Genomic DNA, 22,038 nt, shown 5'->3' with positions numbered 1-22,038 from the left:
CTGGGCAGCGTGGCTCCTTGGGCAGAGCCCTGGCCTGGGCCTTGGGGCCTGGGGGCCCTGGGCAGCTCATCCCCTCTCTGGGTCTGTTTCCGTCCCCCCAGATGAGCAGATGGGGTGTGGTGGGCACCAAGGTCCCTTCAGGTCAGTGGCTGTCCCAGTGCCCCTTTTCCCCTGCCTTTCTCCGAGTAGGCAACCCCCAATATGGACTATTTTTTCCCTTTCAGTTTGATGTCATCGACAACATTATGTGTCTGGACGATGTCCTGGGCTTCATCAATCCAGAAACTCAGATTCCCAATACGGTATTGCTGGCCAGGGCGGGATGGGTGTGTCAGAGGGAGGGGCAGTGGCCCTGCAGCGGCTGTGAGCCTGGAGAGAACTAGAATATCTCCTACAGAGATGAGAGTCACCTCCATCAAATCATGTGACGAGGGCCCAGGGTCCGGCAGAACTGTGAATCCAGAGGGTGCACCTCAGCCTGCGCGCATGGTGGGGCTTGTGGGGGGAGAGGGGCTGGGGAGGGCTTCCTGGGTCGGGGGTGGGGCAGGAGGCACTGGTACTGAGGGAGCAGTGTGGCCCCAGGAAGGCCTGGAGCTGATGAGTTTCTCTGAGATATGGGGCCCCCTCTTCTACCAAGCCCAGGACCCAGAAAGCACAGGCCTGTGTCCCTCACTCCGAGGGGCAGGTGATTTCAGGCTGGTTCGGTTCCCTCCCTCCGGCAGCCTCCTGGCAGCGTTAATGCTCTCTGGGCTTCCTGGGCAGAGGTGACAGGGCAGGTGGGAAGGGGTCAGGCTTGGAATCCAGAGGCCTCGATTCTGACTTTGGCTGTGACTCTGGGAAGTCCCTTAACTGTTCTGAGCCCCTGGGGCTGATGCCTTCTACCCACGGGCTGGTGGGAAAATTAGATAAGGCAAGAAATTGGGGGTTAGCTCTGCACAAGGGGGGACAGGTACTTACACTGAGCAGGTGGAATTGCAGGTGTCCCCTTCCCTTTTTTTTGGAGATCCCTGAACCTTAGCTGCTCACGCCTGCCCCTTGGGCCCCAGCCCATGCTGCTGAGGGAAGTCAAGGCGTCAGTCCTCAATCTCCGCTGCCTGGTGACAGTGCCCAGGGGCTCATCAGGAGTTGGCCGGGGCCAGTGGGTCAGAAGCCTGCTGCCAGCAGGGGCATCGGGGGCTGGGAGGCCAGAGAGGAGGGCACAGCGTCTGGCCCCTTTAGTGGGGGCCAGGGTACCCTGCAGAGTTCTGGGCCTGTGATTTGCTCTGCGTGAATGTGTGGCAGGAACTGCGAAGATCTTTCCAGAGCTCAAACCTGTCCCCGGTGGGGCCCGTTTAAACCCCCAATGGCCGCTCATCACCAAGTCCCAGGGGCTCTGCAAGTGGAACCTGCCCTCCAGCGTCCGGCAGGATCTCCCCCCACTCCCCCGCCACCACTGCGCTCCTTCAGCTTGAGGTGCTTGTGACCTCATGCTCTGTCCTGGCCGCTTCCCCGCTCAGCCGTCCCCCTGCCCATAGTGCCCTTCCTCACCACGCCCTCTGAAAACCTTCCAGAAACTCCAGAATAGATTAGCTGCCCCTCCCCTTGGCTTCCAAAGGCCCTGGGGGAAATCCTCTCACCCACTATCTCCTCTCTCTCCAGCTGCTTCCCAGCGCTGGCTGGTTGCTCCTTGAGGGCAGGGGCTGCCTCTTATTCAGCTCTGGACTCTGCCCTGGGTGACCCCAGCGCAGCCTTCCCCAGTGTCCCGGGGAATCCTGGGACGATGGGCCCTGGGGAGAGCCCCCCGAAGACAGGGGGCTGCTCATCGGGTACCCTTCCCCACCTCACCCTGCAGCTGCCCCTGTCCAGCAGTCACCTAAATGTGTACAGTGGAGACCCCCAGGTCACCACCTCCCTGGTGGGCGTCACCAGCAGCTCCTGCCCAGCCGACCTGACCCAGAAGCGAGAGCTTACAGGTACCAGCCCGCTGCTTCCCTGCGCCCCAGCTCCCGAGTCCTGCCACTTCCCTTCCCCTCCCAGCTCCTCTCTCCTCTCCTGTTCTGCAGATGCTGAGAGCCGGGCCCTGGCCAAGGAGCGACAGAAGAAAGACAATCACAACCTCAGTGAGTCTCCCCAGCCCCTCTTCCTCCCCTCACCTGGGCTGGCTCAAAAGCCACTCTCTGTCCTGCACAGCTTCTAGGAAGGATTCCCTACCCAAGGCCTTAAAATCCTGGCATTGGTGTGACTGGGTTCAGCACAGCCCTCTTCCCGTCAGCCCTTTCTAGGAAGGGGTGGGAGAGGCGCTCCAGGGAAGAGGTATTCATGAAATTCCCAGCACTTCAGAGGGAATGAGTTTATCAGATTGTTTTCTTTAGGGCGTGGAGTCTGGGAAGGAGTTCTGGGCAGTGGAGAGAGAGAGAGTCTTCCCCAGGCAGCTTCGCCCGCTGCAGCCTGACCCCCTTAGCTGTGTCCGACCTGCCCCCGACACCCTCACCCCCATAGAAATCCCATTTGGTTGGTCACCCATTACTTCCCAGAAGGACTAAGGCATCCCTGCTTGGGCTGGACCCTTCGTCCCAGGTGGGGTCCTCATCCCCCTAATGGCCCCTCCTGGAATTTGTTACTTTTAGTTGAAAGGAGGCGGAGGTTCAACATCAATGACCGCATCAAGGAGCTGGGAATGCTGATCCCCAAGGCCAACGACTTGTGAGTGGGTTTCCTGGAGGGAGGGAAGGGAGGGCAGCAGCTCACAAGTATTAACTGCTGGTTGCCAGGGAGAAGGGATGGGAAGAGAATCCCTTGGTTGCTGCCTCAAAGAGCTTATCATCTATTTGGGAAAAGAAGATTCCTCCCTCCCCCAAATAAGGAAGGCTCAAGACAGAGGAGCAGATGTCCCAGAAGTGAGGGTGGGGTCAGGGGTGCTTCCTGAAGGAGGAGTCATGCTGGAGTCATGCTGGGAAAGTTTGGCGAGGCCACAGGACTGGTGCAGAGGTGGTCCAGGGACAGGAGTAGTGAGAGTCAAGGACGGGTGTGGGTGTGGGTGTTGGTGGCAGGAATGGGAGGCCTGGGGAAGGAGGCTGCTCCGAATTGCTTGGTTCCTGGGATTAGTGATGTGGGTGGTGGCACCATAGTTACCTGGGAAGGCCCATTCTGTGCAGATGGAGATCAGCTTCCTTCATAAGTAGGGGTTGGCTGGATCTGGGATTTGGGGCAAAGTTGGGAGAGGCGACATAAGCTCCGAACAGGGTTTTACTTCCACCCACTAAGCTCCTGGCAAATACTTGCCCCCTCCTCTGAGCGTGCACCTCTGATTCTGCCTGGCCTGCAGGGATGTGCGCTGGAACAAGGGCACCATCCTCAAGGCCTCTGTTGATTACATCCGGAGGATGCAGAAGGACCTGCAGAAGTCCCGGGAGCTGGAGAACCACTCTCGGCGCCTGGAGATGACCAACAAGCAGCTCTGGCTCCGCATCCAGGTCTGGCCCCTGAACTTGGACTTCTTGGGTAGCTCGGACTCCTGACCCCTGGCCTGAGTCCTGACCCCAGGGGCAGTGCTTATACTTCTGAAGTTGGAGACATGGGGATGATGCCCATGAGGAGGGAGGATGTATCAGTCAGGATGTTATAGTTTGGTAACAAACAATCCCCAGCAGCTTTAAGGAACAGATGTCAGCTGGAGGGCCTGTTCCGTGAGACCCTCATTCTGGGACTCAAGCTGACGGACAGGCACATCTAGAGCTGGCTCTTAAAGCCATGTGTCACCCTTAGGGTGACCTTGTCCCTTCTGCTCACATTTCCTCCATCAGTGCAAGCACATGCCTATACCTAACATCAAGGGGGCAAGAAAGGGCAAACCTACCCCTGTGGGAGGCAGGGAGCTGGGACTTTATGGTGGGTAATGCTAAGAATCACCACAGGGGACAAGAGAAAGAACAAAGGCTTGGGAGAGTCCATCCTACCACCTAGAGCTGCCTAGTCCTGGCTCTGTGTTGAAGGCCTCTTGTCCTCTTTGGACCTGAGGCTGGTCATCTATACAAAGGGCAGCTGGACTACAGCTTAAAATTCTTCTGTTTCTTATGGTAGATAATACAATTCACATTACAATCCAGCACACATAGCCATACTCAAAGTGAAAAATCAAAGTTTCATGAAAGAACCCTCATCCTTAGTAGATGCAGTGCATTCTGATAGTTTCTCGTCTAGTCTAGTCTAGGCAGGTCTATTCCAATTAAAAAAATAGAGAGCTGGTCAAGGCTCACTGTAGTGGTTTCCCAACCCACTCATGAGTCGCGACTTGTAGTTTGAAACAACACTGGTCTAGACTCTAGAGCTGCCCTATGAGACGTTTTGTGGTCTTGGGTGCCACAAAAGGAGGGGCAAGGGCTGCAGCGGAGGTGGGGGGGGGCGGGCAACGGGTGCCCACGGGTGTGCTCCTCCAGCCTCTGTCTGCCGCACCTGCAGGAGCTGGAGATGCAGGCTCGGGTGCACGGCCTCCCCACCACCTCGCCCTCGGGCATGAACATGGCCGAGCTGGCCCAGCAGGTGGTGAAGCAGGAGCTACCCAGCGAGGAGGGTCCGAGGGAGGCCCTGCTGCTGGGGGCCGAGGTCCCCGACCCTGAGCCACTGCCGGCTCTGCCCCCCCAGGCCCAGCTGCCCCCGCCAGCCCAGCCAGCCCAGCCACCGTCCCCATTCCACCACCTGGACTTCAGCCACAGCCTGAGCTTTGGGGGCGGGGGCAACGAAGGGCCCCCAGGCTACCCCGAACCTCTGGGGCCAGAGCATGGCTCCCCGTTCCCCAGCCTGTCCAAGAAGGATCTGGACCTCATGCTCCTGGACGACTCACTGCTACCACTGGCCTCCGACCCCCTCTTCTCCACCGTGTCCCCCGAGGCCTCCAAAGCCAGCAGCCGCAGGAGCAGCTTCAGCATGGAGGAGGGCGACGTGCCGTGACCTGGGCCACGGGGGTGGGCCTGGGGGGTGGGAGAGCCAGGGCCACCTCCCTCCCACCCGCCAGCCTGTACTTGCGTGTGAAGTAGCCCCTGCCCTGCCTCCCTCCGCCCTGTCGGCCCCCTGTTTGGGCTTAGTGCCCTTGGCAGTCCGTGGGGTCGGAAGCCCCCCCCACCCAGGGGCAGCCCTCTTGGTGGGGCTGGGCAGGAACAGGCCTTCAGCCCGGCTCCCGGCTCCCGGCTCCCGGAGGTGAAATCATGAGGGCGAGGGAGGATACAGGGTGTGCTGGAGGTAAGACGAGGTCCTACCTTCTGAGCCTGGTCCCCCCACCCATGAAGGAGGACTCGTTGGAACCAGGGGTCCAGAAGTTCCTTCTTGGAGGCAGCGACTGGTCCAGGGGGTGCCCAGGCCTGCCTTTCTGGACTCTGAGGGCAACAAGCCCGTCCTCCAGCCTGGCACTCCCCCCACCCCCCTTTGGTGCTAACAGCTCTCCAGCAAGTGGTGTGAGGGCGGGGGGTGGCCAGAAGAGGAGGCGCTGGGTTCAAGTTAGAGTGGGGTCACTGCTGGAAGAGCAGCTCCCCTCCAGGCTCCCCACTTTGTGCCTTTAGTAAACACTGTGCTTTGTACCTGTTTGTCCTGTCTCTTTGGAAGGGGGGTCTGGGGACAACAGAGATGGGAGGATTCAACCCGGTGGGCTCCTTTCTGGATTCAGAGTTCAAATGCCCCCGTGGGGATCAGGGAAGGGGGATACAGACAGGAGGGACTGAGTCCATCACCTGGTTTCCCCCAACTCCCCAGCCCTGCCCCATGGGAAGCTGGAGATCTAGCCTTACTTAGGAGGCTCGGGAGCTGCGGGGGGCCTTGTCCCTCCTCGCGGCCACAAGGTGGCGCCGCAGCCCTGCTGGTCTCACACCTCCAGCTGTGGCCTGAGACCACTGACCCGGGTGATGTGGGAGACCCCGTTGCCTGTCCAAGTCTACTGCTCCTAACTGCTGCTCTTGGGCACTGTGGGTCCAGGCTACCCCTGGCCGGGGATGGGGGGCATGTTTCTCCTGTCCCCACCCCCAGTTCTTTCCCCTCCATAGGTGGGCTGCCTGATCTGTGCGGACAAGGCCCTCTGCCCTCTGACTTAGTGTCTCTAGTAGGACAGACTCCCTAGGAAATGAGGGGCTGCATCCTTCTATGGGTTTGGGGAAAGAGGGACCATGTAAACCAGTTTGGGAGGAGGTGGGAGCACTCCCACCCGGGAGTTTGGGTGGATGCTGGGTGGTGCCCAGGGCGTGGGTTCTGCTCCGGCACCATCAGGCAGCCAGGCCCCCACTAACCCTTTTCTCTCTCTGGGCTAAAGCTCCCTCACTGCACAATAGTTCCTGGGGCCTCTGCTCCAAGATCCTGGGGCTTTATGACCTCACCCAGGATGGGGAAACGGGCTTGGGGCAGAGAGGGGTGAAGGGGGAGCTTTTTGGGCCCTGGGTGTCTTGGGGGGAGGGAGGAGAGGGTCTCTGGGGGTTTCCCTGGTTCTCCCTCGACTTCCCACAGTCTCTTCAGGCAAAGACCAAAGTGGCTTCCCCCTCATGGGGCCCTATGAGGCCAAAGGGGCCTAATTAAAAAAAAGAAAAATCCCAGGATGAAAATGGCTAAGTGGGCAATTTCCTCCGTGCAGAATGGGAGATTGAATCAACGTTGGAACAATTAATGTGTGCGGGAGAGAAGGAAAGGGGGCCGGGTGTGTGGGTGCTGATGACGGCTGGGCTGGGGATTAATCTCAAGGTCAGATGGAGCCGTGGATGACCTTGTGAGTTGGAGCCAGCCCAGGTGCTGGCACCTCCTTCCAGTTCCAGGTGCCACCCTGCTGCCGGGACCTGCCCACAGCCTGGGAACCTCCCTTTCAGCCCCTCCTGGGGCAGGTCCTGGACTCTGGCTGGGAGATACCTGATGGGGGAGGCATGGGGGTGTGGAAATCCCAAGGCCATCCTTCAGGCCATTGAGGACTCTCTCCTACCCCCATCTGTTCTCCCCCTTCACCCTGGGGACTGACTCAGTGGAGTGGAGAGCTGCCCTCCTGCTTCCTCAAGCAGCCCCTCAAGACCATGGTATCCCCCCTCCACCTGCCTGCAGGCTTCCTGCCCCGAGGTTCCTTCAGCCTGGCCACCACCTGCAGCTGGGGAAGCAGGGTCTGGACAGCCAGCCCATGGGGCAGCACTGGGGAGTGAGTGGGGGGGGAGGTTCTGCCCACAGGAGGGTGCCACAGAGCCACGAGCGGGCAGCTGCCGGCTCCCCTGGCAGGGGTGGGTGGGGCCGATGTCTCAGCTTAATTGTGCTTTTCAAGCTGTCTGCCTGCGGGCCCTGCAGGTTTGGTTCAAGCAGGCACAGAGGCTACCTCCAGAATTTCAGCAAGCCACCAGAAAGTGTTTGTGTATCTGAGACTGGTCTGCATGACCCTTAGCTTGTGGCTGGAATGGCGTCGGCCAACAGCTTCTGACTGGTGGTTATGAACATCTCTGATTAAATAAGAAGAGGATGCAGTCTTCATCCACACCCTTTACTTGGTAGACAACACCTTTCCAGACGTCGGGTCCACGACGGGGAAACTGTTTGTAAAAAGGTGGAGTGGGTGAGGGATTGGTGTGAAGGCAGAGACGGACCTGTCAAACCCCCTCGTTTCACTGAGGAAACCCCACGGCCTTGAGAACAAGCCAAAGTGTGAAAAGGTAGTGGGGTCTGGGAAGGGGTCCAAGCCAGGTTGGGGGAGGACAAGCAGCTGCAGCTCCTTTGGGTCCCCTGTGGAGCCCCAAAGCCAAGGAGGTATACTGGGTGTGAGGGTCCTGCCAACCTCAGCTCCACTCCCTGTATCTGCTTGTCCTTCCCCCACCAGCTGCTGGCTTCTCACCTCTTGTACTGGGAGGAAGTTGGGATCCGAGACCCATGAAGTAACATAGACACGCTCACCGGGGTGTACACACAGGAAGGTGGCTTTCTACCCCTGACGTCTGTGGAGCATTTCCCTGCTTGTTCAGATAGAAGGCCAAGAGTGGACTCTGGGCCCTGCTGAGGACAGGCCGGGGGTGGCGCTGGCTCTCGGCTCCTTATACCCACCTCCTCAGCATTGGGAAATCTTGGATGTCCAACGGCATCTCCTCCAAGGCCTGCTCCACCATCTGTAGAACAGGGCTGTCTGGGAAGCCAGAAGTGGAGTGAAGCCTGGGGTGGGGATGGAGTGGGGGAGAAACAGGACCTCAGTACGTCCTTCCTGGAATTTCTCAAGTTTCCATCACCCACCGTTCCTTTTTTCTTTTTTTTTTCCCCAACATCTTTATTGGAGTATAATTGCTTTACAATGGTGTGTTAGTTTCTGCTTTATAACAAAGTGAATCAGCTGTACATATACATATATCCCCATATCTCCTCCCTCTTGCATCTCCCTCCCACCCTCCCTATCCCACCCCTCTAGGTGGTCACAAAGCACTGAGCTGATCTCCCTGTGCTATGCAGCTGCTTCCCACTAGCTATCTATTTTACATTTGGTAGTGTATATACGTCCATGCTACTCTCTCACTTCGTCCCAGCTTACCCTTCCCCCTCCCCGTGTCCTCAAGTCCATTCTCTACGTCTGCGTCTTTATTCCTGTCCTGCCCCTAGGTTCTTCATAACCATTTTTTTTTTTTTTAGATTCCATATATATGTGTTAGCATATGATATTTGTTTTTCTCTTTCTGACTTACTTCACTCTGTGTGACAGACTCTAGGTCCATCCACCTCACTACGAATAACTCAATTTCGTTTCTTTTTATGGCTGAGTAATATTCCATTGTACATATGTGCCACATCTTCTTTATCCATTCATCTGTCGATGGACACTTAGGTTGCGTCCATGTCCTGGCTATTGTAAATAGAGCTGCAATGAACATTGTGGTACATGACTCTTTTTGAATTATGGTTTTCTCAGGGTATATGCCCAGTAGTGGGATTGCTGGGTCGTATGGTAGTTCTATTTTTAGTTTTTTAAGGAAACTCCATACTATTCTTCATAGTGGCTGTATCAATTTACATTCCCACCAACAGTGCAAGAGGGTTCCCTTTTCTCCACACCCTCTCCAGCATTTATTGTTTGTAGATTTTTCACCCACCGTTCCTTTAAATCAGAGATTCTTCACTGTTTGGAGATACTGGCTTGGATAAGCGTCTCATATACACTATGGATATCACCCCCCACATAGCCTCCTAACAACGAACCCTAAGTTTAACCCTCCTGCTCCCAACCCATGCCTCCCTCCCCATCTCAGAGCCCGGGCCCCTCCACGCCACATGGCATGTCAGCTGGAGCAGCTAGAAAGAGCTCCTTCAATTCACCTCCTGTCCCTCACCTCCTGAGACCTTCACCTCCCAGGGTCCAGCCTCCATCCCCCTCTCGGGCTCCTCCAGCCTCATCTTTTTTCTTTGCTCTCTCTTTTCTGAGGGGGTCAGTGAAATTTATACAATATTTAAGCAGCCAGAGCCGAGTCCGGGAAGACATTATTAATGTAAAAGGGACGGGCTGCAAATGCTTTTGGACCTGGTTACAATTAGAGGGTGATTTTTCTAAAGGTCAATGAATTCAGATAATATTCAGGGGGGAGAGAAATTTAATACCTTTTTAGTGAATTAATTAATTATAATATTATATCGGCTTGGGGTTCTTTTCCAGAGTGATTAAGGGAGCGATCTGTCTTCTGTGAGGCCAGGGAGCGGCGCCTGCCGCCAGCGAGGACCCTGTCTCAGGGCTCAGGATGGGGGTCCTTCCCCCTCCTCTCACTCTGGAGGTGGCCAGGGAGCTGGAGGGGCTGCGGGTAGCAGGGGAGGCAGGCGGGACCCGGTCTGGGCCAGGGCAGGTGCGGTGATTGGCAGTGCCCTTTGCCCTCAGCCTGGCCCTCCTCCTGCTGCCTGGTCGCTGAGCCACGCACCATAGCTTGAGAAGCTGCGGTGTGGGTTATGGCCTCCTCCTTTACACTTGGAGAAACCGAGGCCCACTGGGTTCAGGGCCTTGACCTGAACCCCATTATGAGTTAAGACAGACCGGGGTGGTGGAGCTGGCTGGAATAACAAGAAGGCTCCCCCCACCTCCTGGAAAATCTCCGTTGGCCTGTGTAGTTCCCCTTTCAGAAGAAAGAGGCTCTTTAAGGGCATAATATGTGCCCAGGCTCTGCTTGTAAAATGAAAATGTCCCAGGAGTGCTGATAAGTCAAGTTGCTGTGAGGCCTGGAGAGGAAATAGCTAAGACTTCTGACACTGGAGAACCCTGAAAGCACCCTGGGGAGTGCGCCTCTCACCCACTTGTGCAGTCATCCGTGTGTTCAGTCATTCAGTCACTCAAACATTTGTGGCATGCCCACTCTCGTGCCATCTCGGACAGACTGAAATAGCCCTTCGCGAGGGCCCACCGACCACATCTTGAGCCCCAGGTGCTCATCTGAGCGATGGAGGGTGGGCTGGGGAGAACTCTGTGGTCCCTTTCCACCCAGACAGCGGCCCGCCTCCACCTGAGGGCAGGAAGACTGGCTGCAAGATAGTGGTTATTCATTCTCTCAGCAAACCTTGAGCACTCCTTAGAGCCAGCTCTGTGCTGGGTGCTGGGGATGCCCTGGTGGATAAGGGACAGTCCCTACTCTCTAGGAGCCAGTCCCCAGGCAGGTGGGGGCGAGGAGACAGGCACATGAACGGCCATGGTGATTCAGCAAGGGATTACGGGAAGACAGAGGCGGTATTAAACTGAATCATGAGGGACCAGGCTGACAAGGAGACGGAGGGGTCATTCCAGGCACAGGGCACGCGGTGTGCGAAGGCCGCCTGTGGATCAGAGGGCTGGGGAGATGGGCAGCAGATGAAGCTGGGGGGCCCAGGCACTGACCAGAAGACTATTCCACAAGGCACAGGTTTTGGGTCCAGGAAGGCAGGGAGCAGCAGAACCAAACGGGCCTGTGTTGAAATGTGGGGGAGACTTTCTCTGCCTCAGTTTCCCTTCTGTAACTGGGGACTGCCATCTCTACCTCCCAAGGTTGTTGTGGGAATTAAAGGAATAACTGAAGGGAAATGCCAGGCACAGCATCTTGCTCAAGGTGTGGCTCCAGACTTACTTCCAGTTGGCCCTCGAGGGGCGGGTGGGTCAGGGCCCTGTCCCTGGTTGTCCCTGCAATTCCGGTTTCCTCCCCAGGGGGCTCCAGCGGAGGCCCTAGCCTGGGGACCTCTCTGGGGGCAGGGCGAGACCAGCGCTTTCCTCCCCTCCTCGCCGGGCCTCTGCTCCCCGCCCCACCGCTGTCCTTCTCCTCCCTCCCCCCGCACCTTGGCCTGGCTGCCCCCCGCCCCTCCCCCATCCTCTCCTCCCTTTCCGTGTGCGGCGGGCCGGGAGGGCCTTCCCATTGTACTATCTTTGGGGCCCTAAATTAAAATTGATGACATCTTGAAATGAGCAGTGAGGGTAATTTTGCTTCTGAGCCGGGATGCTAATGAGGCCCCTTAATGGTGCGAACGCCGAGCTGACGGGTCGTGTGTCACGCGCCGCGGCGAGGGGGGTAATGGCCGCGGTAAGTGCCGGTAATTACACCCTGTCTCGCTGTATTTTGGCAGCCCTGGCGGGAGAGCGGGGCGCTCCATCACCGCCGCCGGGGGCGCCCCCACCCACCGCGGGCCTGACAGCCAGAGATACCCCCCTACGCCCCGCCAGGCCCCCCAACTCCAGCCCCTCCCAAAAGCAGGGGCCTGGGGCCCAGCCCCCCACGCACACACTGTGTACAACAGCGCACACACAGTCACACGCGTTACAATTACACCACTGTGCCCCTCGCAGCCTGAGCACACACCCGTCGTGTGCCCAGCACACCGTGCTCACCCATTATGCTCCCCACCCCCCCCCCCCGACACTCCATACCCTGGGAACACACAAAGATCCACGTACGCACCTTCGTGGCACACACGTACGTGTGCACACAAACATGTCCTCAAATAGCGCACATATGTTCAGTGCCCACTGTGCTTCAGGTCTGTTCTCTCTCATCCTCCCAACTCTCCTGAGCTGGGAGGTTGAGTCCCACTTTATGAGGCAGACACTGAGCTTTGGGAGATGAAGCAACTTGTCCAAGATCACACAGCTGGACAGCGGCAGAGGCAGGAGCGGAGGTCAGGTCTGTCTTACTTTGCAGTCTTGGCACCCACCACGCTTCCTCTCACGTGTGCCTGCTTATACACCTCTCCGAGTACAGACACATGCACGCCTGCATATGCACGTGTATTTATCACACCTGGGTCACATACAACCTCTGTGCACCCAAATATGGCTACCAGTGTACTGTGTGGACATTCACCCAGGCACTGTCGACACACAGATGCGTGGGTGTACTTACACACACACACACGGTTACACACACGTGCGTACGTGCTTGGATCACATGCTGTTCATACTCCATGCGCACACAGGGTGCTAGTCATGCAGCTGCTCCAGGCTCTGGCATCTCAATTTCTAAAGAAGGGGAAGTAAGTCCTGCTCCACTTCCCTCCCAAGTAGTTAACTATTGTTAAGGCAGAATGACAGCTACACAAAGGCGTGTGATGTGCCCTCGTACAATCCCCCGTGCAGAATTACACACCGGGTGCACACACGGACATTGTACAGATGTGCACACACTCTGAAAGTGTGGTGTCTAAGCTCTCCGTGCATACAACATGCAGCCTTTAGACACATTTCTGCACAGACATGATCCACGTGCAATGACCACACATGCACAGCCCTGGTATAGAGCTCCAAGTGTGCATAGCAGTGAAACTGGAAACTCCACAAAGCCCATGGTACTTGTCATGTGTATATCCTACCACCCCCCACACCCCCGCCCTGCGCAAACGTTTATCAACCTGATTATAGTAGAGGGTAAAAGCATGGACTTTGGAGTTTGACTGCTGGGTCCTTGGCCTGGGTCCATCACTTTACTTGCTGTGTGACCTTGGGCAAGTTACTTAACCTCTCTGTGTCTTGTTTTCCTCCTCTGTAAAATGGGATAGGGATGTTGTAAGTGTTAAATGAGTTAACAGATTTAAAGCACTTGTGCCTGGCACATGGTAAGCTCCCAATAAATGTCGGGGCAAGGTGTGTATCGGCAGCAAAGTGTGCACGTCAGGATGTGACAAGCAGTGAAGGATGGGCAGTGGAAAGCAGAAGACAGAGTGCCCACTTAAGCCTGGGGTGGTCAGGGAGGGCTTCCTGGAGGAAGAGGGCATTGGGCTGGGCCTTGAGAAGAACTGTAGGCACCATTAATTGAGCAATCTACTCTGTGCTGGGCCCTGCACTAAACACTTGGTATGAATTAATCCCTTGAATCTTCTGTGGCTCACAGGAGGTGGGTACTGTCATGTCCACATTACGGATGAGGAGAAAAAGACCCGGAGAGACTAGGTAACTTGTCCAAGGACAGGAAGGGCTGAGAGGAGAGGAGAGGAGGGCCGGGGAATTCCAGGTGGGCAAGCAGCATGTGTCACAAATAGAGCAACAGATGGGAAAACGCCCCCAGGGGGCTTTCCTTGACACACTGTAACAGTTTCCAGATAATGAGGAGGGGGTGGAGCATCTGGAGGGGGCGTTCTGACCTAACTGCTGTGTCTCTTGCAGCGACACCAGGGACCTGGTGGGGGTGGGGGTGGGGTGGCCGGCACTTCCCTAAGATGCTGGGGCATCTTCACCTCTTCCTCCCCCAACCAAGGACCAGTTAGGGAAGGGGTGAGTCGTCCTGAGCATCCTGGCCCTGGAGACCAGGCCTGACCCTCTGGAAAGGGACCAGAAGAGGACTCAGGAGGGCAAGAAGGCATGGGAGGAGGTGTCGAGGGGCAGTGAGCGAATCTCTGCCCCCAACCCTGAAGCCAGCATGGCCGCACCCAAGGGGCTGGTTCCCTTGGAATCCTCCATAAGGAATAAATGCTCACCAGGGCACCCAAAGCTTTCCCCAACAGGCCACAATATCCCCTTTGGCTTCATGTCCATTAAAGCGTCCCAGGCCTGCCAAGCTGGTCCATTCATCATCCTCTAGGAGATCAGAGATGTATTTTTCAGTGTTTGCACAAGCTCTTCCCACTTGCGGTGCCTTTTTCGATACCTAGCCAACATCAGTGCCCCATCTTCCACGAAGCTCTCGGTTCAGGCACTTTGGGTCCCCCCCCCCCCCCCCACCGTATCTCAAGTCCTTAGGCCAGTGGCGGAACACAAATAAGGGAATACGCTTCATCTGGTCGGGTAGTTCTTTGGATAGTTGGCCTAAGCCCCTGTCCCCTGCCCTCTTCAGGTTCCTCTCTCTCACCAGCTCCCAATCCACTCAGTCACCTGTCGCCCCCAGAACTGCCCGCCCCCAGCAGCCTTTACTCCAGACACCGAGTTGCTTTAACTCCTTTTCATAAATCCCAGTGTGCGCCAGCCACTCTCCCCACATGTACCCCTAGACCTTCTCATCCCACACGACCCTTCTTTCGTAGTGCCCTCTTACCAACTCAGAGAAGGAGCAGGACAGGAGGAGAAGGGGCGCGGGCTTCCGAGGCCCCCCCAGTCGTGGGTTAGCACCTCAACTCCTCCGCTTTCTGGTGGTAGGAATTTGGGGAAGCCCTCCACCCATATCTTCATGCTTTTGTTTTCTCTTCTTCTGTCAGGGGAGGGGGTGTCGGCAACCCTACCGCTCCGGTTGAGGAGTCCCTGGGATGGGTGAGCCCTGCCTCCGGCCCATTGGTGTGGACGGCACCTGGCCGATGACGGGCAGGGGAGGGTGTGTACACTGTGGGAGCGTAACCGAAAGTGGGGTCCGCCTGCTCGCTGCTCAAAAGGCAATAAAGAGGCAAGGTTGGTGGAAAGGAAAGTTTGCTTTATTTTGGCTGCCGGCAACCAGGGTGGAGGGGAGGGCAGATGCCTGTCCAAAGGCCGACTCCGCCCCCCGTACAACCAGTGGGCAAGAGCTTTTATAGGCTGAGGGAGGGGGTTACATGCCGAAACAGCACAGTCAGCTCTGACAGTCATCTTGAAGTTGGTCCTGCGGTGGTCTAACTAGCATCATCTTGATTGTTTTAGGTATAGTTAATCTTCAGTTCCAGGGTTGGTTTGTTCCCATTTCCTTGAGGCCAGTTCTCAGAATTGTGGCAGCTTATATCATGGCTACCGTCTGGTCATCATGTAGTTAACTTCTTCCACCTGCTGGGGGTTTCAGCATCTATAAGGCAGCTCACAGGGTATGGCTCAGAATATTACCTACAGCCCTTGAGGAGGAACTAAAGGTCCTTGACGCTGCATAATGACTACACTATTATTATTTAGTCTTGCTGGACTGTTTTCCTTTGTTTTTGCATTTGCTCGCTTCTCTGATTAAACTTATTCTTTGGCTAAAGTTTTTCCTCAGACAAAACGCAGGTGGAGGGGCTTCCCTGGTGGTGCAGTGGTTGAGAATCTGCCTGCCAGTGCAGGGGACACGGGTTCGAGCCCTGGTCTGGGAGGATCCCACATGCCGCGGAGCAACTGAGCCCGTGCGCCACAACTACTGAGCCTGCGCGTCTGGAGCCTGTGCTCCCCAACAAGAGAGGTCGCGATAGTGAGAGGCCCGCGCACCGTGATGAAGAGTGGCACCTGCTTGCTGCAACTAGAGAAAGCCCTGGCACAGAAACAAAGACCCAACACAGCCAAAAATAAATAAATAAATAAATTAAAAAAAAAAAAAAAAAAAAAAAGGCAGGTGGAGGGCATGAGGGGAGGAAGGACCATAGGGTCCTGCTCCGTTTCAGTATATCATGTTTTAAAAATTATTCATTTTTGGCCACGTTGGGTCTTTGTTGCTGCACGTGGGCTTTCTCTAGTTGCTGCGAGCGGGGACTACTGTTCTTTGCGGTGCGCAGGCTTCTCATTGCGGTGGCTTCTCTTGGTGCAGAGCACGGGCTCTAGGTGCGTGGGCTTCAGTAGTTGTGGCACGAGGGCTCAGTAGTTGTGGCACACGGGCTTAGTTGCTCTGCGGCATGTAGGACCTTCCCGGACCAGGGATCGAACCCATGTCCCCTGCACTGGCAGGTGGATTCTTAATCACTGCGCCACCAGGGAAGTCCCAGGATCATATCATGTATTGTCCAAATCTGGGCCCTTTAAAAGTGGAAGGGGGCCCTATGAATAATTACATCAGGGCAATAGGCAAAAAGTAGGCCTGTCCTGGGAGAAGCAAGATGTGTGGTCACTAGATCTATATGCGATGTTGCTCCCATTCCTGCCCACACCTATGGTAGGATGCGCTGGGGCATCTGTGTGCCCCCATTGGCCAGTAGGCTTGGCCACCTTGGGGCCCTCAGGAGCCAGCACAGCCTGGGCTCGGGGAGGCATATAGAGAGGGTCACAGCTGGGGGCAGAATCTCAGGAAGGGGAGGTGACATCCTAGCTATTGGGAGTGGCTTCCAAGGCTAGACAGTGGAGAGGAAAATCTGAGAGGTGGCAAGGAGGGGTGGGGGACCCCAAATCCCAAGATGATCTCCTGGAGGTACCAACCACCTCCATTACAGAAAATAGTGACTACCGCCCTTATAAAGCACTGGCTTCGCAAGGCAGACACTCACCCTTCTGGGCACTTTTCATGCATTCACTCACCTAATCCTCACAGCAAGCCTTGGGGGTGGGGGTGGTACTATTATTATCCTCATTTTACAAAGGAGAAAGCTGAGGCACAGAGAGGTCGAGGGTAACTCGCCCAATGCCGCACAATTTAGAAAGATCTGGGACCTGAACCCAGGCGGCCCATCCCTGCTCTCTGAGGCCCTGCTCCTGGCTTATAGAGAAGTTAAACTGTGTCGATGGAGGCAGATGTTCCCAGTTCTGCACATCGTGAGATCTAGGAAATTCTGCAGGAAGCAGCAGGACTAGTAGAAAGTAGCTTGGCTCTGGAGTCAGACCCATGTTTGACTCTGGCTGCATCGCTTACTAGCTGTGTGAACCCCCCGGGTACACTTCTCACTCTCATGGAGCCTCAATCTCCCCGTCTGGAAAATACTGTTCTGTTGGGTGTCAGAGGCTCCAGACACTAAGCTGTGGGAGGTGATTGATCGGCCCAAGGTGGGTATTTCATGCACACTGGTCCCTGCCCTCCTGCTCTCCAAGCTGGGCCTGCCCTGGGCTCCCCTCACCCCAAGGAGGCCAAAACTCGGGGCTCCAGAGTCCACAGTTCCATCCTGATTCGGGCCAGGGGTTTGAAGGAGGAAGGCTACAGGCTCCTGAATCTGAGATGCTCAAAATGGTAGAAGTTGTTATTATTTAGATCATCACGGAAGGGCACCTGACTTCAGGCCAGGGCAGCGTGAACTCGTCCAGCTGCCCCCCTCTACCATCAGGATGGGCTCAGAGGCTGGGCTGGGGTCCGGGGGCACCGCCTACCATGGGCCCCTCAGGTGCCTTAGTTGGCAGGTTCTAGAAAAGGGAAGGGGGAGAGGGGAGGCTGCTTCCTAATGAACAATTAGTGTCTGCTGAGTGGCTAATCATGTGGTTCCATGTAATTAAGAAGCTAATTAGTGCTGTGTCAATTAAGGTTTAATTAGTGTCTTCTTTGGAGAAGCCTGAAAGACCCTCATGCTGGAAGCTTCTGGAATGGCAGGTGGGGGTGGTGGGGTGGGGAGGTGGATTCTAGGAGAGACATCAGGCATTGCAGGGGAGCCCCTCTTCCTCCTGTTGTACCCCCTGCAGTTCTGGGATCCGTGATTTATTGACCCCTGGCCCCACCCCCACTGGCTCTGGTCATGGAGGTTTGGCGACCCCATGAGGCTCTCCCCCATCACCAGGGTTTGCTCACCCCAGCGAGTGATAAGGCCCCTGCACAGCTCCTATGACAGGGGGCCCTTAAGGCATTGCACCCCATTCTCTACACCTGCTATAGCCGGTAACTTCAGCTGCTCTCCCCTGAGGAAGGTGAGGAAACAGGGACCCAGAGAGGTTAAGTAACTTGCTCAAGGTCACACAGCCAGTTAAGTGGCAGATCTGGGATTCAACCCCAAGACTGTTGGGTTCTTTCTTCTTGCTTTTCTCTCCTCTGCCCCTACCTGAGCACCCCACCTTCCTCTGTTTCTCAGCCAGGACCTGACCTGGTGGCTGGGTGCAGAGCCACCGTGCAGTAGAGCATGGCAGCGGGGCCCCAACTGCTTGGCTGTCCACAGGGAGGGACTTGGGATGACAGTCATCTTTGGAGCATCACATTCAGCGGGTTCTTCTCTCACCCTCAGCTCCCAGCCAGCTGTTTTCCCTGAGGCTCTCCCGTCCCCTGCTACCTCGTCCCTCTCTCTTCCAGAGGGGCGCCATCTCCTAATGCAGGGCGGCTTCATTTTCTGTCGGGGTCCAGAGCTGACCACGGCTTCGAGCAGAAACCACTTTCCTCACAGTACACAGTATCCCCCTGCCCTGTTTAACATTTGATCAGCTTTATTGAGGTACAATTTACAAACCATAAAGTTCATTCATTTTAAATGTACAATGCAGTGGCTTTTAGTACATTTGGAGTTGTCTGATCATTGCCATAATCTAATTTTAGAACATTTTCATCACCCCCAAAACTGAACCCTGTACCCATTCGTGGTCACCCTCTAATCCACCCTCCACCCCCAACCCCAGCCCTAGGGAACCATTAATCTGCTTTCTGTCTCTACAGATATGCCAGCTCTGGACATTTCATATAAATGGGACCAAACAAGATGGGGTCTTCTGTGACTGGCTTCTTTTATTTAGCATAATGTTTTCCCCCCTCTTGTTAATACTATTTTAAATAATACTGTGATAGACATCATGGAACTCAAGATCTTCACGCACATGTTGAATAATTTCTTCAGAGTAAATTCCTAAAAGGGAAATTGCTAGGACAGAAGTTGAGGCTTTTTGTTTAACTGACTCCCCACTCCCTCCTGCCTTCACTGTCTGATCAGAGCTGTTGGGGGCATCCCTGCCCCATGACAGGTGACAGCCGCCTTCCTCTAGTTCCTGTACTATCCCCCCTGCCCCACCTCAGGCCTCCGTTCTCTGCCCCTCATCTTTCTCCTTTTGGTTCCATCGTGAGCATCGACTCTGGATTCAGCTTCCGGGACTGTCTTTGCTGGATGGTTTCCCAAGGCTTATGGGAGGCAGCCCACACTCCTTGGTGGTCTTTGAAGGTTTATCACAACCCCAGTCCCCTTCCTCCCACCCCCCTCCCTCCCCCCTTCCTTCCTTCCTGCCTGCCTGCCTGCCTTCGTGGCTTCCTGCCTTCCTTCCCTCTTGCAAACTTCCAATAATTCAGCCAGACCAAGCTCCTCATCTGTGTGCTGCTTCTGTTGGCATTTCCTCTTAACTCTAAATCCCCAAACCAAACACTAGCTGCTCCATGAAGCTTTCCCCGATCCCTCAACCCAGAAGTGACGTCTCCAGCTTCAGAGCAACACAGAACGCAGGAGGCTGGCTGAGATCACACACCTCCTGCCAGGCTTCCTCCTCGGGATGTGGGCAGGATGGCGTTTCTGGGCTATGGCAGGGCAGCTGAGGTCAGGCAATCAGCCCCCTCCCCTGTGCTTGGGTGGAGGCTATCACTCTGGGACCCAGAGTCGTCCTTTCAACAATCTTTTCTAAGCCTTCTCTGGAAGCCAGGCCCTGGGCTAGATCCGGAGATGGGAAGATAATTAAGACTAACCCATGCCCGCAGGGAGCCTGTAGTTTAGTGGGAGAAGAGACAAGCCCTTCGGAAACAAGGTGGTGAGGGCATGGGACTCCAGGGACAGGCCCCTGGTACTACCTCCTGGGCTGGTGCTAGTGGTGGCGACAGACAGTGGCCTCTACCTCCTCAACCCCCCCCAAACCCCGGTCTCAAGAGTAGCAGGAAGGCCCAGTGGGGGAGGGGAAGCAGAGACATTTGGCTTGAGGGGGGAGGAAATGAAACAGAACAGAGATAATTGTTCCCATTTGACAACTTTCTCTAATCAGGAACCAGTTCTGGTAGATTCGCTAATTTGCTAGGTAATTACTGGCCAGTAATTCTACCAGGATGAAATCTGGGGAAGAAATATGTTATCAGAACATTTTGGTTTTCTCTGTCCTGGGGGCTTTGCCCATAAAACAAGCTAGATGATCTGAGCTCTCTCTTCTGCCTCTAACCCCGCATCCCTCGATATCCCCGGGAAGCCGGGTCCTCCTCATGCCTCCCACTGGTCTGTGTCCCCGTCCTGGTGCCTGAGCTCCAGGAGCTGGCAATCTAGTTGGAAACCATCAGGCAACACCACAGGGATGTGGGGTCATCTGTATTTTTGCCTTTGTAGCATCCAACGAGGTTTTGGTGACATAGAATTACTGTATGTCAGGGACTAGGAAGGGGACACCTTTGAAATTTGAATTGTCTTGGCACCTTTGTTGAAAATAAATTGGTCATATATGCATGTGTCTATTTGTGGACTTTCTATTCTACTCCATTGATTTATTTGTCCATCTGTCAGTTCCATCAATTTGTCCTGATTCCTGTAGATTTATAAATCCGAGAGTGTAAGTTCTCCAAACTGCTGTTCCTTTTAAAAGTTGTTTTGGCTATTCTATGTCATTTGTATCTTTATATGAATTTTAGAATCAACTTGTCAATATCCATGTAAAAGCCTGCTGGAATTTTGATTGGGATTGCATTGAATCTATAGATCAGTTTGGGGAAGAATTGATATGTTAACAATATTGGGTTTTCTGATCCATGTACACAGTCTACCCATTTCTTCTTTTATTTCCCTCAACAATGTATTGACTATTTTAATTTTTCAGTGAACCGGTCTTGCGCATTTTTGGTCAGATTTATCACTAAGTATTTCATCGTTTTCAATGCTTCCTTCATGGCTCAGCCACCCATCCCTGGTCCAACCACACATGGTCAAGTTCAGGGCTGCCACACACTGTCTGGCTTTAAGAGGCACCATTCACAGGGGTCAGTGTGAACAGTGGCCCCTGGAGGATTTCAATGGGAAGTACTTCTCTGGGCGGTGGGGTTGGTTTCACTCGATGTACCAGCGAGATGCAGGGCAACTTTTAGTAGAAAGAACCCCTTAGAGGGGGCCTCTCTCCTTGGGAAGGTGGGTGTGTCTTAAGCGTCTACTCTTCTTTTGTCTTCCCAGCAACCTTTCTCTCCTTCTTCTAAAATAATGTCCCTGCTTTGGGGAACTGCTCCTCTTCCCCTCCTTGGGGCTCTGATGAGGCTCTCAATTACCAAAGCCCCCTCCCCAACAGGAGTAAACGGATGATCCAGGCCCATCAATTAGTGAAGCCAATGCTCCTGGCAACAGTGACCCATCCAGAGGATGGACATGTGATCCCAGAGAGCCATCCTGAGTCCTCTCCTAGGATTAGAGTTCTTTTGCTCACTGGGGATCTTGGCATCTCTAGCTTCTATCCGCCTTGCTCTCTCCCCCTCCACCGACATGGAGGAGATGTGTCTGCAACAGGAGACGCTGAGGCCAACACTCAGGGGGTCACAGAGCTGAGACAGAGGGAAGGAGAGAGACAGAATCCTGGTGGCATTCGGTCCCCAGCTCCCACCGATTACTGAAGATCTTTCTTTAATTTTTTTCAAATACCAGAGTGTTCCTTCCAGCTATGAGAGCCAAATAAATTCCTTTTTTGTTTACGTTGGTTTGCATGGGATTTCTGTCACCAGCATGGTAGATGCAGAGCTCTCTGGATTCCTCGCCAGGAAAGTAAGACTTTGGGGCAAACTCGTCATTCCTCTCACAGAGCAACTAATGTCACAAGACGGGAAGTAGATCAGTCACTATGTTTTCTTTTTTTTTTAAATTTATTTTTATTCATTTATTTTTGGCTGCGTTGGGTCTTCGTTGGTGCGCGCGGGCTTTCTCTAGTTGCAGTGAGTAGGGGCTGCTCTTTTTTTTTTTTTTTTTTTTTTACATCTTTATTGGAGCATAATTGCTTTACAATGGTGTGTTAGTTTCTGCTGTATGATAAAGCGAATCAGCTATACATATACATATATCCCCATATCTCCTCCCTCTTGCATCTCCCTCCCACCCTCCCTATCCCACCCCTCTAGGTGGTCACAAAGCACTGAGCTGATCTCCCTGTGCTATGCAGCTGCTTCCCACTAGCTATCTATTTTACAT

At 54.8% G+C, this 22,038-nt stretch overlaps 1 protein-coding gene across 2 annotated transcripts in view; it reads left to right on the top strand.

Moving 5' to 3' along the window:
- The window catches only part of TFEB (transcription factor EB), a 47,610-nt gene extending 42,061 nt beyond the window's left edge, over window positions 1-5,549 (top strand). For both annotated transcript variants that reach the window (XM_068558597.1, XM_068558596.1), the window contains exons 4-9: window positions 225-302; window positions 1,832-1,952; window positions 2,043-2,099; window positions 2,607-2,682; window positions 3,305-3,452; window positions 4,438-5,549. In XM_068558597.1, the coding sequence (XP_068414698.1) occupies window positions 225-302; window positions 1,832-1,952; window positions 2,043-2,099; window positions 2,607-2,682; window positions 3,305-3,452; window positions 4,438-4,926 (969 nt within the window). In that variant the 3' untranslated portion in view covers window positions 4,927-5,549. The remainder of the gene's footprint in view (window positions 1-224; window positions 303-1,831; window positions 1,953-2,042; window positions 2,100-2,606; window positions 2,683-3,304; window positions 3,453-4,437) is intronic.
- Window positions 5,550-22,038: the final 16,489 nt, after the last annotated feature.

This window comes from Eschrichtius robustus, chromosome 12 (assembly GCF_028021215.1).
Source record: "Eschrichtius robustus isolate mEscRob2 chromosome 12, mEscRob2.pri, whole genome shotgun sequence".
NCBI classification, from domain to species: domain Eukaryota; kingdom Metazoa; phylum Chordata; class Mammalia; order Artiodactyla; family Eschrichtiidae; genus Eschrichtius; species Eschrichtius robustus.
This window is presented reverse-complemented; position numbering and strand designations above follow the sequence as displayed.